Source organism: Leguminivora glycinivorella, chromosome 1 (assembly GCF_023078275.1).
Source record: "Leguminivora glycinivorella isolate SPB_JAAS2020 chromosome 1, LegGlyc_1.1, whole genome shotgun sequence".
NCBI lineage: Eukaryota > Metazoa > Arthropoda > Insecta > Lepidoptera > Tortricidae > Leguminivora > Leguminivora glycinivorella.
In genome coordinates, this window is record NC_062971.1 from 13,561,636 (window position 1) to 13,576,819 (window position 15,184).

At 37.4% G+C, this 15,184-nt stretch overlaps 1 protein-coding gene across 1 annotated transcript; it reads right to left on the reverse strand.

Moving 5' to 3' along the window:
• Positions 1-626: 626 nt before the first annotated feature.
• LOC125227857 (arginine-glutamic acid dipeptide repeats protein-like) lies at positions 627-11,343 on the reverse strand. The gene is made up of 2 exons (XM_048132239.1): positions 10,828-11,343; positions 627-3,237 (listed from the first exon to the last, which is right to left on the reverse strand). Exons 1-2 carry the CDS (start codon positions 11,080-11,082, stop codon positions 1,267-1,269), a joined length of 2,226 nt encoding a protein of 741 aa, XP_047988196.1. The 5' UTR covers positions 11,083-11,343; the 3' UTR covers positions 627-1,266.
• Positions 11,344-15,184: the final 3,841 nt, after the last annotated feature.

Consider the following 15,184-nt stretch of genomic DNA (forward strand, 5'->3'; position numbering starts at 1 on the left):
GGGAAAATCAGGAGCCGACATAGTGTGGTCACCCTACATGATACATTTGTATGAGAAAAGTTATGTCTGAATATCTTTAAAACCAGACAACGAATATAAAATATTAGATGGTGGACATTTAGTAAACATTTTTACTAAATGTTGAAGTACTTTCGAGTGTCTGTGGTGCTACAAATCTTAAGATATTTACATTTTTAACTTTCTCAAAACGTGTGGACTGAGTGAGCACTTACAAAAATTTATTATAAAAAAACCTGACACGTTAGTGGTTCGTTTTGTATTTTACAAATTCCCATTTCACTTTTACTAAACTATACACATATAATAGCGGTCTAAATCTTATGTTTTTCATCAAAATTCGGCTTTTCAAAAGTGTGAGGATTGAGTGAGCATAAGAAACTATTTGTAAAAAATTTAATACGTCACTAGGCGATCTAAAATTTATAGAGGTAAGTTGGCATATTTTTTACTAAATGTTAGTATATAAATATTATATGTTAAATGAATACATTCACTGTTTTCGTTGGTAGTTTGTGAGAACTGAGTGAGCACATGTAATGACTGTATCTTTTGATTTATCTTTTTACAAATTCAGAGATTCGTTTTACAATTGTTTTAGAACTTTTACTAAATGATCAGCATATTTTTTTTTATTTTCGGAAGGTGCTCACTCAATCCACACGCACACAGCCACTCTGCCGTTGTCACGTGTGGACTGTGGAAGTATTCACTATTTGTGGCGTTCTATCGTAAACGGTATCACGTGTCGCTTAGGACAATATGCTCGTATTTTTATACGAATTATCGTCATTATGCATAAGCGACAGTATGGTATATAATTTTAAACGAAAAATAAATTCAACAGTTAGTAGTCAAACGAAACTAAGAAAAGTTACAATATATAAACAAAATTATTTAGCCATGTCGTCATAACCATTTATGATTAAATTCTGTGTTAAATTTTCCAATGAAGTAAAACATGTTTTTATGAGTAATGTATATACTACTATATATGACATATGTAATTATGTCTCTTCTTGCCTTAATTGGTTTAAAACACTAATTAAACTCAGTACACTTACTCATACATACACTTATAGAAGTCTAGTTATTTAAGATATTTTTCTTATTTGACTTGTCAAACGTAAAATACTTTTAACGTAGCACTTAAAACAAAAACTTAATAAAATATTGAACAAAAAAATAGGACCATACCTTAAATGGCAGCACAAACTGCTAGTCTTTCTTACTAAGTATTCATCTCCATCACTTATTTGTATTTGAACTTCTCCCTCGCCTTTTCCCGGTTTTCTCTCTCTGTTGGTCTTCTTCGTCCATTTTTGAATAATGCGATTGGATGTGCGATAGCAACTTTTTCTCTCTAGAGAATTTTTCGGGGCACATGTTACAGGAATAAACATTTGCATCTGCTTTCGGTGCGTTAGTTAGCGGTGTGGAAGTAGAAATTTGTGACTCTTGGATAATGTTGTCTGTCGGTAGAACATAAGATGGCTGAAGCAAAGGGTCTACATTTATGAATGTAAAAAAGTTATCTTTTGACCGAGTTGGGTCATCCGATGATGCATTGAAAGGCGGCATAGGTTCTGCGTTTGGTACTAACTTTGATTTCCTTTGCTTCTTTTTTGGAGGTTCTTCAACAGGCGGCTGGACTTTAGTAGATATCAAAAGTTTGCTCGGATTACCGGTTTTCACTATAGTGTACGATTGCTTTTTCATTGCCGGTGTAGTAAATGGCGCCGGTTGCGGGACTACAGGAGGGGGTAAAATATTAGAAGTGTGCGAAACTGTTGAGAATAATCCTACTGGATATGGAGGCGCTCCGGACACGTGAGGAGTTATTTCTTCTGCATCGTCTAAATTAATGACTTGAGATTGATAATGATGATTTAAAACATTTTTGACAACCTGTTGTGGGACTTCACTAGGTTTTACTGGCGTTAGCTTTGGCCTAGTATCTATTGGAGGTCCTGGTTTTTGTAAAATTCGTGGAGCAGGAATATCGCGGTCTACGTCTTCCATTAGCGTAAAAGTGTTGTTTGGCCCTGGTACTAATTTATACCTGCTCTTCAAATTTGGAGCGGCAGGGAATTCAACGGCAGGCATGGCAGGCATGGCCGTCACAGGAGTTGGTTGTGGTGCTGGAGGACTTGGTTCTCTAGGTGTTACAACCATTCCAACAATAGGGCGTTTGATTTTACTTGCGGGACCTATTTTAGGTTTAGATTTAACTTCAGGGGCAGATGCTGCAGGCGGAACAACTGTTGGTGACGGTGCTGGTTTTCGGATCTCGCCATCGATCCTCGTATTAATATATTTAACAGTGGTTACCTTAGGTGGATCAGGAATAGGAGCCAAATTTGTGGTGAAATCAATTTTAGGTACACCGGTTTTCGCACAAGCATGAGAAACTACGACTTCTTTCTTAAGGAAATTTCTGTTGCATAATTTGCACTGAAAAAGAACACCAACACCATTCACTTTTATCATGCTAATATGATCCATAATATCGAAATCTTTTTCTTTTGCGGAAGCAGTTTTCACGGATTCCTGGTTAATCTGTTCTGGTTGTTTAATTTTTATATTGTTATCAGAATCATCTTCACTACTCTTATTTTTCTTTACTTCAGCGTGTGGCTTATTTTGATTTATTTTACTCTTTTTAATACTGTTTCTTGTCTGTAACGGCTCATCATCATCAGATTGCAGTTCTATTGTCGACATTTGATTATTCAAGGATTCAGATACACGTGTCGCCCTTTTATTTTTTTGTGCATCTAAGGATTGGTTTCCTACAGGTTTATCATTTTTATTTTCTAATTGTTCTTGCCTAGTAGATCTTAAACCAAGACTAGTTTCTTTTTTTACTTTGTTAAGTGGCAAGTCGGATTCATCATCGTCGTCATCTTTCTGAGCTGAATCTGTTTTATTGTTTTTGTTTTGGATTTCATCAGGTGTTAAACAGTTTAAAGGTAAGTCCTCAATGCCTGCCATAGCTTTTTTAATCAAAGCATCACATATTGCATCATTAGAAATATTGGATTTATGCAATTTTTCCTCCCATAGCTTACTGGTTTGAGTTTTTGGACCAGATCTACCTAAAGCTTTACGCAAATTTTCTTGAGTTCTAATACATCTTTGAACAAATTCATGTAGCTCCTCCACTTTGGCTGAGCAACGGAAGCATATTTTGTGCGGAAGGTCGTCATATTCAGCAATCTGAAATGAAAAAAATACATAAAATACAAGATTATAGAATCGAATAAAATAGACTAATTAAAATTTCTTTTGAAATAAAACTATGGAAACGGATTAAATCGCGTATAATGAATTTAAAATACATCCCGACGTTTCGAACTCTTTACAGCGTTCGTGGTCAACGGGTGACTGAGGAAAAATTAAAATGTGCAAAAGCTACCCACATACAAGAAATATTAACGAACCATGACCACAAATAATATAGATTTCTAAGGCAGGTTCACACACTATTAATAAAGCTAGTTATACAATATTCAAAAAATTTACCATTACTATGTCAAAAATAAGTAACCAATTAATCTACACAAAATTGACAAAGAACAAACTGCAAATGTCCAACACTATACAACACAAATGCCTCACAGCCTTTGTCGTGCTTGTTCCATTATCAGATGTACTACTGGATCCCAAGCCGGTGGTAAAGTAAAGCCATCCTCTCTATTAAAGTTTGGATATTTTTTGATTTCAGTGGCCTCTCGCAACATTCTGGGTATATTCTGGGTACAGTCGAGCGCCGGCCTGCTATTCTCCCTTTTGTCAGAGGGGTCACGGATAGGATCAGCCACATCTTGAAACGGGCTTCTATTAAAACTTATTTCAAGCCTATGAAGAAGATGTCCCAATTCCTGAGGCCTGTGAAATGCGGGAGTGTACAGGCTAGACTGTGAGTGCGGCCTGTCATGTGTGGGACAGACGAAACGAAGCATTTCCACACGGGTGAAGGAACACATAGCGGATGTCAAGCACCGTCGGCAAAGGTCTGCAGTCTCTGAACATGTCATGGATAAAGTCAATCATGCTATAAAGTTTAACAAGCCTCTGGTTCTTGCTAAGGAGAAGCGATATATACCCAGAATGTTGCGAGAGGCCATTGAGATCAAAAAATATCCAAACTTTAATAGAGAGGATGGCTTTACTTTACCACCGGCTTGGGATCCAGTAGTACATCTGATAATGGAACAAGCACGACAAAGGCTGTGAGGCATTTGTGTTGTATGGTGTTGGACATTTGCAGTTTGTTCTTTGTCAATTTTGTGTAGATTAATTGGTTACTTATTTTTGACATAGTAATGGTAAATTTTTTGAATATTGTATAACTAGCTTTATTAATAGTGTGTGAACCTGCCTTAGAAATCTATATTATTTGTGGTCATGGTTCGTTAATATTTCTTGTATGTGGGTAGCTTTTGCACATTTTAATTTTTCCTCAGTCACCCGTTGACCACGAACGCTGTAAAGAGTTCGAAACGTCGGGATGTATTTTAAATTCATTATACGCGATTTAATCCGTTTCCATAGTTTTATTTCATGAGTAACTATCGCGGTAACCGAAGACAATATTAAAATTTCTTTATTTGCCAGAATACGTATGGATTAGCGGTTTAAGCCTTTTTAGAGTTAAGGGGTAACACATAGACGGGCAGTCGGGCACACACTATCGCATTTATGATATTTAGTGTAATAATAATAAAAATATACATCGCGAGTCAAAGCATAAGTGAGCCTGCCAATGAGCAACTGAGGAGGTCTTTGCACTGAGAGAAAATACAACCAGTTTTCATGTTCGTTCAACAAGTTTTTTGGTTAAAATAGCGCCTACGTGCTCTTTGGTTCAAACAACAAGCTACTTGTCATTTGAATCGGCAATATATTTGAATCAACAAGTCGATTTTATAAAAACAACCTGACACATATTGTTTTAAACATACGTTTGGCTGATTCAAACGGATAAACCGCAACAAGTCGAACTTGTTAAATTCACAATGCAAATTTCTCTCAGTGTGGAAGAGGCGATTACGCAGTATAGCTCCACAAGCAGCCCTAGACCACGATTACCACGTCTGCCCGTGAATAGACGCAATCTAGCGCAATGTTATCCTTATCCGGGGGCACAGGGGTGCCCCCGCCAAGTCGAGCGCAAAGCAAACACTGCCGTACCATCCTTTTCTAGAACCATTTCGCCGCATTTTCAGGACCCTATTTGAGAACATTTGGGTAAGACCAGAACGCAGAAATTTTTGTAATCCAGGAAGCTATAATCACATAGGTACTTAAAATCCAAAATTTCAAGTCTGTAGGTCATTTAGTTCAGAACTTAAGCGAAAGCAAAGTTTCGCATTTATGACACTCATTCACTCACTCATGATCATCAGAATAGAACTTCTCATAAACTCAGAGAGCTGAAATTTGGTACAGAGTTATTATTTAATGGCCACATAAAGGGAAAACTATAAAAACTAGGATAATCGAAGATCTGGAGTACCTGGTGACCCTGATTAGAAAACAAGAGTCCAACTAAACTATTAGAGATCGACATATCGCTTTTACAAAACATATTCAACTTGGTGGGCCGCTTCATTTCATGCCCACGTTCCTACAAAAAGAAGTGAAATCACACCAAAAACATTCTGTACAAAACTAGCCAAGTCTCGATGGAGCTGCTTGTTTATCTCTACAAAGTAATGAATCTAGACAAAGTCGTGCCAAGTCTAAGATTCCTTACTGCGATTTCTTTATTATTATAGTCAATGTTGTGTGACTTGGCCATTGAAGGTTAGAGGTTCTGGCGACAATTAGTGCAATGGTGTCATGGAGCACCTGGTTTTGTACCCTTCCACGGCCAAGTCAAAGTCACACAACATCAACTACAATAATAAAGAAATCGCAGTAAGGAACCTTAGACTTGGCCCGACTTTGTCTAGATTTCATTATTTTTTAGAGATAAACAAGCAGCTCCATCGAGACTTGGCTAGTTTTGTGATAACATTGCAATGGTGTCATGGAGCACCTGGTTTGTACCCTTCCACGGCCAAGGCAAAGTCACACAACATTAACTACAATAATAAAGAAATCGCAGTAAGGAACTTTAGACTTGGCCCGACTTTGTCTAGATTTCATTATTTTTTAGAGATAAACAAGCAGATCCATCGAGACTTGGCTAGTTTTTTACAGAATGTTTTGGTGGGATACGCTTTACTAGAACAATATGTACGGACTAGCAAAGATCTGGAAGATATGATACACACTCGATCATGTACTGCGGAGCCATCGCGGCGTGCCGTGTTGCTCGAGTCAAGCTATGGACATGGACGCTGACCATGCACCTAGGACAGTCGAAGGTGTCCCTGCATGGCAATTACGGATCGAGCGTCGTATCAGCTTGTTTAGGACTCTTATTGCAAAGCTGATCTGCTTCAGAGAGGATAACAATCGCCCCCGAGTAATGCGCTTTGTGAACCAGGCGTTCGCGCGGCCGGACATCAGACCCCGCGACTATAATGTCATCGAGCGCGCATCGACTTCCTAAAGCAGAAACTCTATGCATGGACAAACCATTTGTGTAATGATTGGTATAACTTTTTTTGGTACAGTAACATTTGATATAACAACATTTGGCTCGATCAACTACAAATTCAAAGACTTGTAGTATCTTGTGTTTGGTATATTTTTGGTAGAGTAACATTGATATAATAACATTTGGTATCTAATTACCTATCCTTCTTATTAGAGGCTATGTAAGGCTTCGCGCCTTATGTATCACTGTGATCATTTCTGATTTATTGTGATCGCCACCTACTAAAACTCTCGATCAAGTCCTAAAAATTTGTAGACCTAAATAGACTTGTAGTATCTTGTGTTTGGTACCTATATTATATTTAATGGATATAATCACTCATTATACATAATTATCATTTGGTATGACAACAATATTTATCTACTTTTATATTTTATAATAATCATCTTGTATAACACTTGGCAGGATGACATTGTGGCTACTGGTAGAGATGGGCGGCGGGAAAATACCCGGGGTAGATATCGGGTATTTACCCAATCTACCCGATATTTACCTTTTCTACCCTAATGGGTGGGTATAAATAAATATTGTAATAAAATGGGTCATAAATTGAATTTAATCGTGAAAAAATGTTTTCTTGGTATTGTATAATATATTTATATTTTATTAATATAGTTCTATAAACATATATCGAAGTATTTGTATTGAATAAGGAATTTGTTAAATATCATTGACATGCTTGTGTGTTTGTTACCTCCTCCTCCTAAACGGCTGAACCGATGGGGATGAAATTTTGTGTGCTTATTATAGTTCCTCTCAAGTAACAATTTCTGGTCCTATAGTGGTCGAGGACACCAAATTAAATCACACTAAATGGTCCTATAAATAGTCTATATTGGTACTGTAGAGCCGATTTGGCGCAATTATGCAGCCATTTAGTGATATAATAGGCCTATAATAGCAGTATCATCAGTGACGTTTAAGGTCTATAATGGTGATGTAATGATGACTATTGTGCTAATTTGTTGACATAGAGGACACAGTAACGCTATTATAGTATCAATGTATGCTATAGTAGCATTTGAGATTCCGTTATACAGGTTATTTTGTTCTATAATAGCAGTTGCCGTCCCTTTTAATGCGAAATTTCTAAAATAATTTAATGTGTGTAATATTTAACAAAAACTGTTCTAAACGAGGAACTTAACGAAAAGTGGCGTGTGAACTTGTGAAGTTTAGTGTCAATTAACATAATTTGGATTTCGTATACTTCCATCATTACTGCAAAAAGGTATGCGATGGAAATTTTACCGTTAAAAGAATATTAGTTTAATGGAGTATTTTAAATGCGCCCTCGATTTATACCATGTTTTGAATAAAATAAATAAATATAATTTAATACAATAAAATTATTGGCACCATAGTTTCTACTATGGATCCAAGAAGTAAAACATACGCTTTTATAGTTCGACTATATCACTTATCATACGCATTCACTGCCATGAGCCCGCCATCGTGGATTCAATTAGGGTTGCATGAGAATTTAACTATGATCCAGTTTAACTTATAACTTGTTTTCAATGTTTTACTGTAGAAAGATCTTTTAAACAGTATTAATAAATGTTGTTTTCTTTTTAGTATGACAAATCTAAACTACAATTGGTCGCTATGTGTATTTTTAAAGTTAATTTCTAGAAAAACACTGTACGGAACCAGATACCGCATCTTTGGCCTGATTTCATAATTACGATGTATAAACACCATAAAGCAGCCTTTTAAGGTCAAAATTGTCATTTAAAAGTAATCGTTTTCTACTCTTATATATCTGATTTGGTTTATAAAATATATAGTAAACTCAGCTATAACGCTATTGTGTTTTAAAAGAGATACCGAAATCATTATTCAACAGGTCTGTGATATTTAAAGAGTCATTGTGGCGTATACGGCGATGAGATATAAAAGGCATTAGAAAACGACTATAACCTTTTCAAAGCTATATAAACGTATCCTGAAAACTTCATTATAAAAATAGCTCTATAATGGTATTCATATCACCACTATACAGTGTTAAATACTATAGCAGTGTTTTCCAAAGCCACTATATCCCAAAATAGTGGTATAGTTAGGTTTTAAATCTGTTAAAACACAACTACTAAAAATACTATAAGCGGCTTGTTGGTAACCTTAATAGCGCAAATTGATTGCATAACAGTGATTTCTAACACCAATATACAGTAATATTGTTCTATAATAGTCATATTTGATCCTGTTATAGACCAGGCCTATAGCGGCTCTATAAAATGGTGATATAAACGTTTGCATCACTTCCTAATAACACCTTTTAGCTGTATAACGCAACAACTATAGCGGCTTGTCGGGAACCTTAGTAGCGCAAATTGATTGCATAGCAGTGATTCCTAACACTATTATACAATAATATAGACCTATAGTAGTCATATTTGATCCTGTTATAGACCAGGCCTATAGCGGCTCTATAAAATGGTGATATAAACGTTTACATCACTTCCTAATAACACCTTTTAGCGGTACAAGCTTATAGAGCTAAAAGGTGTGACTGGAGGCTTTTATACGCCAGGCGGTCACGCCGAAAACCTTTATACGACATCTATAGTAGCTTTTAGCGTCGAAAACCAAAATTATAGCACTAAAATGTTACTTGCTGTTTGTTTGGTAAAGCCTACTATCTAGCCGAAGTCCAGTATCTAGCCGAAGTCACATAGAAGGCATTATTACAGTCCGAATTCAAAGCAAGTGTTAATTAAAATCACACATGGACGTGGCGCTTGTTTAACTAAGTACAAACTAAATTATAAGTATCCCATAAATAAAAATAAAAAAAAGTAACTGACCGGTCAAGTGACTTATTGCACCCTTTCAATACGGATGCAACTACCTGGCGTTTTGCAAAGCTGTGACCTCATTGGCTAATGAATTTGAATTTGTCTGTCCACCGTGTTTAAGTTAAGTAAGTTATTTGAATACTTAGTGGGCCTAAAACATCTGGGGAATATAACTTTTTAATTGAATGTGGTAAATTACACATGAATATTTGGAATCTCTGTTAACATTTTAATATTAGTTAGTCAAATATATATATTTATTTTAGTAGAAAAATATATTTCAGTCATGTAAATTAAGAATAATCTTTAATTTCATTAGATTATTTTTTATACCCGCTCATTTGGGTAGATACGGGTAAATACCAGGTAGATTGGGTAGATATGGGTATTTTCCCGGTATTTACCCGTCAGCGCCCATCTCTAACTGCAGGCAAGGAATGGCAAAGCATGGCAAAAGATAAAATAAAATGGTAACAGCTGGAGGAGGCTTTTACCCAGAAGGGGTCTACAGAATACAATAATAAAAACTAAATTGAAAGAAAAGAAAATTTTTCTGTAGAATAATAAAGCTTAAATAAATAAATAAATAAATAAATAATAACACTTATTTGTAATAATCACATATGGACTATATGGTATAACTCGATGAATTGTGTTTTTTAGTACATACCAATTAGTACTTTCATATTCATAATTTATAAAAAATAAAAAATTTAAAGTAAAAATAATGTTTTAAATCACCATGATACTGTTTCGTTAGGATTAGGAAAATTGAGACTTTCCAATTTATAATATAATTCTAGCAGCATTTAACTAAATCCACCTTCTTTTTATTGTAGACTAGTCGCTGTTTGAAGTCACACCTGATGGAAAGTGAAACCAGAGTCTAATAAAGGGCTCACCGACTCAGTAATAGCATTACTCTTGCTTTAAAGAGGCTGTGGTATCTTTCAGGGAACACCGATGGTGGAAGAGCATTCCATTCCTTTACTTTCATAATACATAATATCACAATCGGTTAAACCAATTTTCAAATAGTGTACCTATAGCAAGAAGTTTACATACATATAAAAATCCTTTAATTATACCTAAGAATAGACAGAATAGTGTATTATGTTGTAAGCTTAATATACCTCGCTTATGTGTGCTGTTTAGTAAAATTATGTATGTATGTATGTATAAGCTTTATTGTACATAAAGGAAACAAAAGAGACACAGTTACAGAGTCAGTAATATACAATGTAGGCGGACTTATCCCTTAATGGGATCTCTTCCAGTCAACCTTTGAGGAAATGAGTAAAGCGAAAATTATGCTATGATTGTTATGAACAATTGGGTTAGTTAGTTGGGACCACACATTGAAACTACTAAAACTAAATTATATGCGTGGCTTACCACAAATGGCATCAGTTCTTGGGTTTTCTTAGCAGTTAATGTTTCGGGATCGAAGATGTTAAGAAATGGACCATCTTTGGTTTCACATAGTCTACAAACTTTCATCAGGACTGGCTGAGCAACTGAACTCAAAGCTGCCGCAATGGCTTCTTCTGTGTTTATCGTGTCAACGCCTGGAGTTTTGGTCACAGTCACAGGAGACTCAACGGCAAGAGTCGGTTTTGCGGACTTCGCTTTAGATCTTTTCTTTGCCATATTTTCTATATAAATTTGTGTCTGGCCACTAGAATGCAGTCTATAGATTTCACTTATGTATTGTAGTCCGATATCAAAATACTAATGTTCACTAATTACAACATCCATATTCAATGAAAGTATTTTAACACAGCAATCTAAAACTGTAAAACACATGCGACATCAGAAGGGAACATAATCACGAATATCACGATAAGACCTAAGGAAACAACAATAGGCCGCTAGAATGTTTGTTGCTCATGTCATGTTGCCATTTTCTTCTTTCGGTTCGGTGTTCGGTGCGGACCGGACCGTTCGGATCTTTGGTTTTTTTTTTGGTCGGTCAAAGCAACCACAGACAATTTCCTGTCAATTCTGACATTCTTGGCGTAGACGACTAAATAGACGAACAATAGACGACTATAGATAAAAATGTCTACTACAGGCTATCGCGCCCCATCACGGCCTTAACTAGAAGTGAGAGTGAGAAGATCACTTTCACGCTCCTAAATACGGGTGGTGCCGTACAGCGTGACCTTGGTGCGGAGCTATTGTCTATTACGACTATAATAATAGTCAGCTTTACCAAGCCACGTCAACATTGTTGTGATGTCATTGCTGAAATGCTGACACATTGCGGTATTCGATCGGTTAATTGAGGTTGTTTCACCTGCGAAGGCAGTCATGTATTGCAAGAAACAACAAATACAAGTTTTGGAGATTTATAGCACTTTATAGAGACCATTATGACTACAGTTCTGTTCAAAGTCTAATTATTTATAGTAGTACGAGTCAACCTCAAAATAAAAATATCAGCCCACAGCCCATAGAAAATATGAATTTCGCATATATTTTTAGTGGCAAGATTTGGTTGGCCGTCTTATATTATCTAAATATATAAAAGAAGAAGCTGACTGACTGACTGACTGACTGACTGACTGACTGACTGACTGACTGACTGACTGACTGACATATCAACGCACAGCCGAAACCGCTGGTCCTAGAGATTTCAAATTTGGCACGTAGGTTCCTTATATAGTGTAGAGGAGCACTAAGAAAGGATTTTTCAAAATTCACCTCCTAAGGGGGTCAAATGGGGGTTCAAAGTTTGTATGGGGAAACAAGATTAGTTTGACTATTTTATTCGAAACTTCACAGGAAGATTCCTTAAGACATATGACTGAATACGTGTTTCAGGTTTTTTGAAAATTTAACCCCTAAAAGGGTGAAAAGGGGGTGATAAAGTCAAAAAATCAGTATGGGTATCGTTTTTATGGTTTATCGGGTCGCTGATCACGATAAATACAACGTTTTTAAAATCTAACGAGGCGGAAGTGAAATACCTGTTGTGGTGCAATGGGGTTTAAATATCAAAAAAAAAATATAAAAGAAGATATTGACTGACTGACTGACATATCAACACACAGCCGAAACCGCTGGTCCTAGAGATTTCAAATTTGGCACGTAGGTTCCTTATATGGTGTAGAGGAGCACTAAGAAAGGATTTTTCAAAATTCACCTCCTAAGGGGGTCAAATGGGGGTTCAAAGTTTGTATGGGGAAACAAGATTAGTTTGACTATTTTATTCGAAACTTCACAGGAAGATTCCTTAAGACATATGACTGAATACGTGTTTCAGGTTTTTTGAAAATTTAACCCCTAAAAGGGTGAAAAGGGGGTGATAAGGTCAAAAAATCAATATGGGTATCGTTTTTATGGTTTATCGGGTCGCTGATCACGATAAATACAACGTTTTTAAAATCTAACGAGGCGGAAGTGAAATAACTTCTCCCCTGTTGTGGTGCAATGGGGTTTAAATATATAACAGAAGATGTTGACTGACTGATTGATATATCAACACACAGCCGAAACCGCTGGTCCTAGAGATTTCAAATTTGGCACGTAGGTTCCTTATATAGTGTAGAGGAGCACTAAGAAAGGATTTTTCAAAATTCTCCTCTTAAAAGGGTGAAATGGGGGTTCAAAGTTTGTATGGGGAAACAAGATTAGTTTGACTATTTTATTCGAAACTTCACAGGAGGATTCCTAAAGACATTATTATGACTAAATACATGTTTCAGGTTTTTTAAAAATTTGACCCCTAAAGGGGTGCAAAGTGGGTAAAGTCAAAAACACAATATGGGTATCGTTTTTATGGTTTATCGGGTCGCTGATCACGATAAATACAACGATTTTAAAATCTAATGAGGTGGAAAAGAAATTTTCTCCCCTGTTGTTGTGAAATGGGGTTCAAATATCCAAAATAGCCATAAGTATAGCTTTAGTTTTTATCTTTACTTCTGGTTCAAGAGATTTCAAATTGACACGGAAGTTCCTTAGAGGAGCACTAGGGGTAGGGGTGGGGATAGGGATAGGGATAGGGATCTGGATCTGGATCTGGATAGGGATCGGGATCGGGATCTGGATAGGGATCGGGATCGGGATCGGGATCTGGATAGGGATCGGGATCGGGATCGGGATCGGGATAGGGATAGGGATAGGGATAGGGATAGGGATAGGGATAGGGATAGGGATAGGGATAGGGATAGGGATAGGGATAGGGATAGGGATAGGGATAGGGATAGGGATAGGGATAGGGATAGGGATAGGGATAGGGATAGGGATAGGGATAGGGATAGGGATAGGGATAGGGATAGGGATAGGGATAGGGATAGGGATAGGGATAGGGATAGGGATAGGGATCTGGATCTGGATAGGGATCGGGATCGGGATCTGGATAGGGATCGGGATCGGGATCGGGATCTGGATAGGGATCGGGATCGGGATCGGGATCGGGATAGGGATAGGGATAGGGATAGGGATAGGGATAGGGATAGGGATAGGGATAGGGATAGGGATAGGGATAGGGATAGGGATAGGGATAGGGATAGGGATAGGGATAGGGATAGGGATAGGGATAGGGATAGGGATAGGGATAGGGATAGGGATAGGGATAGGGATAGGGATAGGGATAGGGATAGGGATAGGGATAGGGATAGGGATAGGGATAGGGATAGGGATAGGGATAGGGATAGGGATAGGGATAGGGATAGGGATAGGGATAGGGATAGGGATAGGGATAGGGATAGGGATAGGGATAGGGATAGGGATAGGGATAGGGATAGGGATAGGGATAGGGATAGGGATAGGGATAGGGATAGGGATAGGGATAGGGATAGGGATAGGGATAGGGATAGGAATAGGGATAGGGATAGGGATCGGGATAGGGATCGGGATCGGGATAGGGATAGGGATAGGGATAGAAATAGGGATAAAAATAGGGGACGGGGACGGGGATAGGGATAGGGGAGGGACGGGGACAGAGACGGGACGGGAACGGGGACGGGGACAAAGATAGAGATAGGGACGGGGATAAGAATAGGGATTGGGGTCGGAATAATCGGTCGGCAATCGATATCTAGGCAGTGTAAAATGCAGGTGGCTCAGTGGGAAGGTATTAGTAAGTAGGCATCGGCGAGTATCCTGCATCCGTAATAACTATTACATTCAATGTGCTGTAAGAAGATCGTTGTTTGCTTGCCTTTTATATGTTTACGTTTGCAATAAGTATAAGCAAAATGAAAAAAAATTGTAAGCGATAATGCAAGGAAGTACTTTTTACCCTACCGACCATAGCGTCGAGATACTGGCTATGTGGGTTGTATGAAGTTTCCCCAGTATAAATATTTATATAGGTAAAATACATACATATTCGTACCTACTACCTACGCTGTGGTCGCTGTGTAACAATTCTACAATCATTGCAAGAATTTCTTTAAAAACAGTAGGTGTAAGGTACAGTCAGCCAAAACCGGACCGTACAGCAAATATATCAGTTACAATGGCCCTCCAGTCGAGAATTGCCCCGCTTTACCTTAATCGAAATAATCGCGGACAGATGTACCTACAAAGAAACCTACGGATCCAAATGAAAATCTTATTTTTTGTAAACGTTTCAATAAGAATACTTTTATTACGCGGGCGAAGCCGCGGGTAAAAGCTAGTAATATACATATTTCAGTACAGATGGTGTTTTTTTTACGCACTAGTGCGAGAAGTGGTTCATTATATGCTAGGTCGAAACTTCGGAGGCTTATCTGTACTGAAAAACGTCGTACGATAC

Bases quoted from the DNA above. Each gene is read 5' to 3' on its own strand.
- LOC125227857 (XM_048132239.1), bottom strand. From the start codon at position 11,082: ATGGCAAAGAAAAGATCTAAAGCGAAGTCCGCAAAACCGACTCTTGCC. The intron at 3,238-10,827 runs GTAAGCCACGCA...TTTTCATTTCAG, and splicing joins AAGAACTGATGCCATTTGTG to ATTGCTGAATATGACGACCT.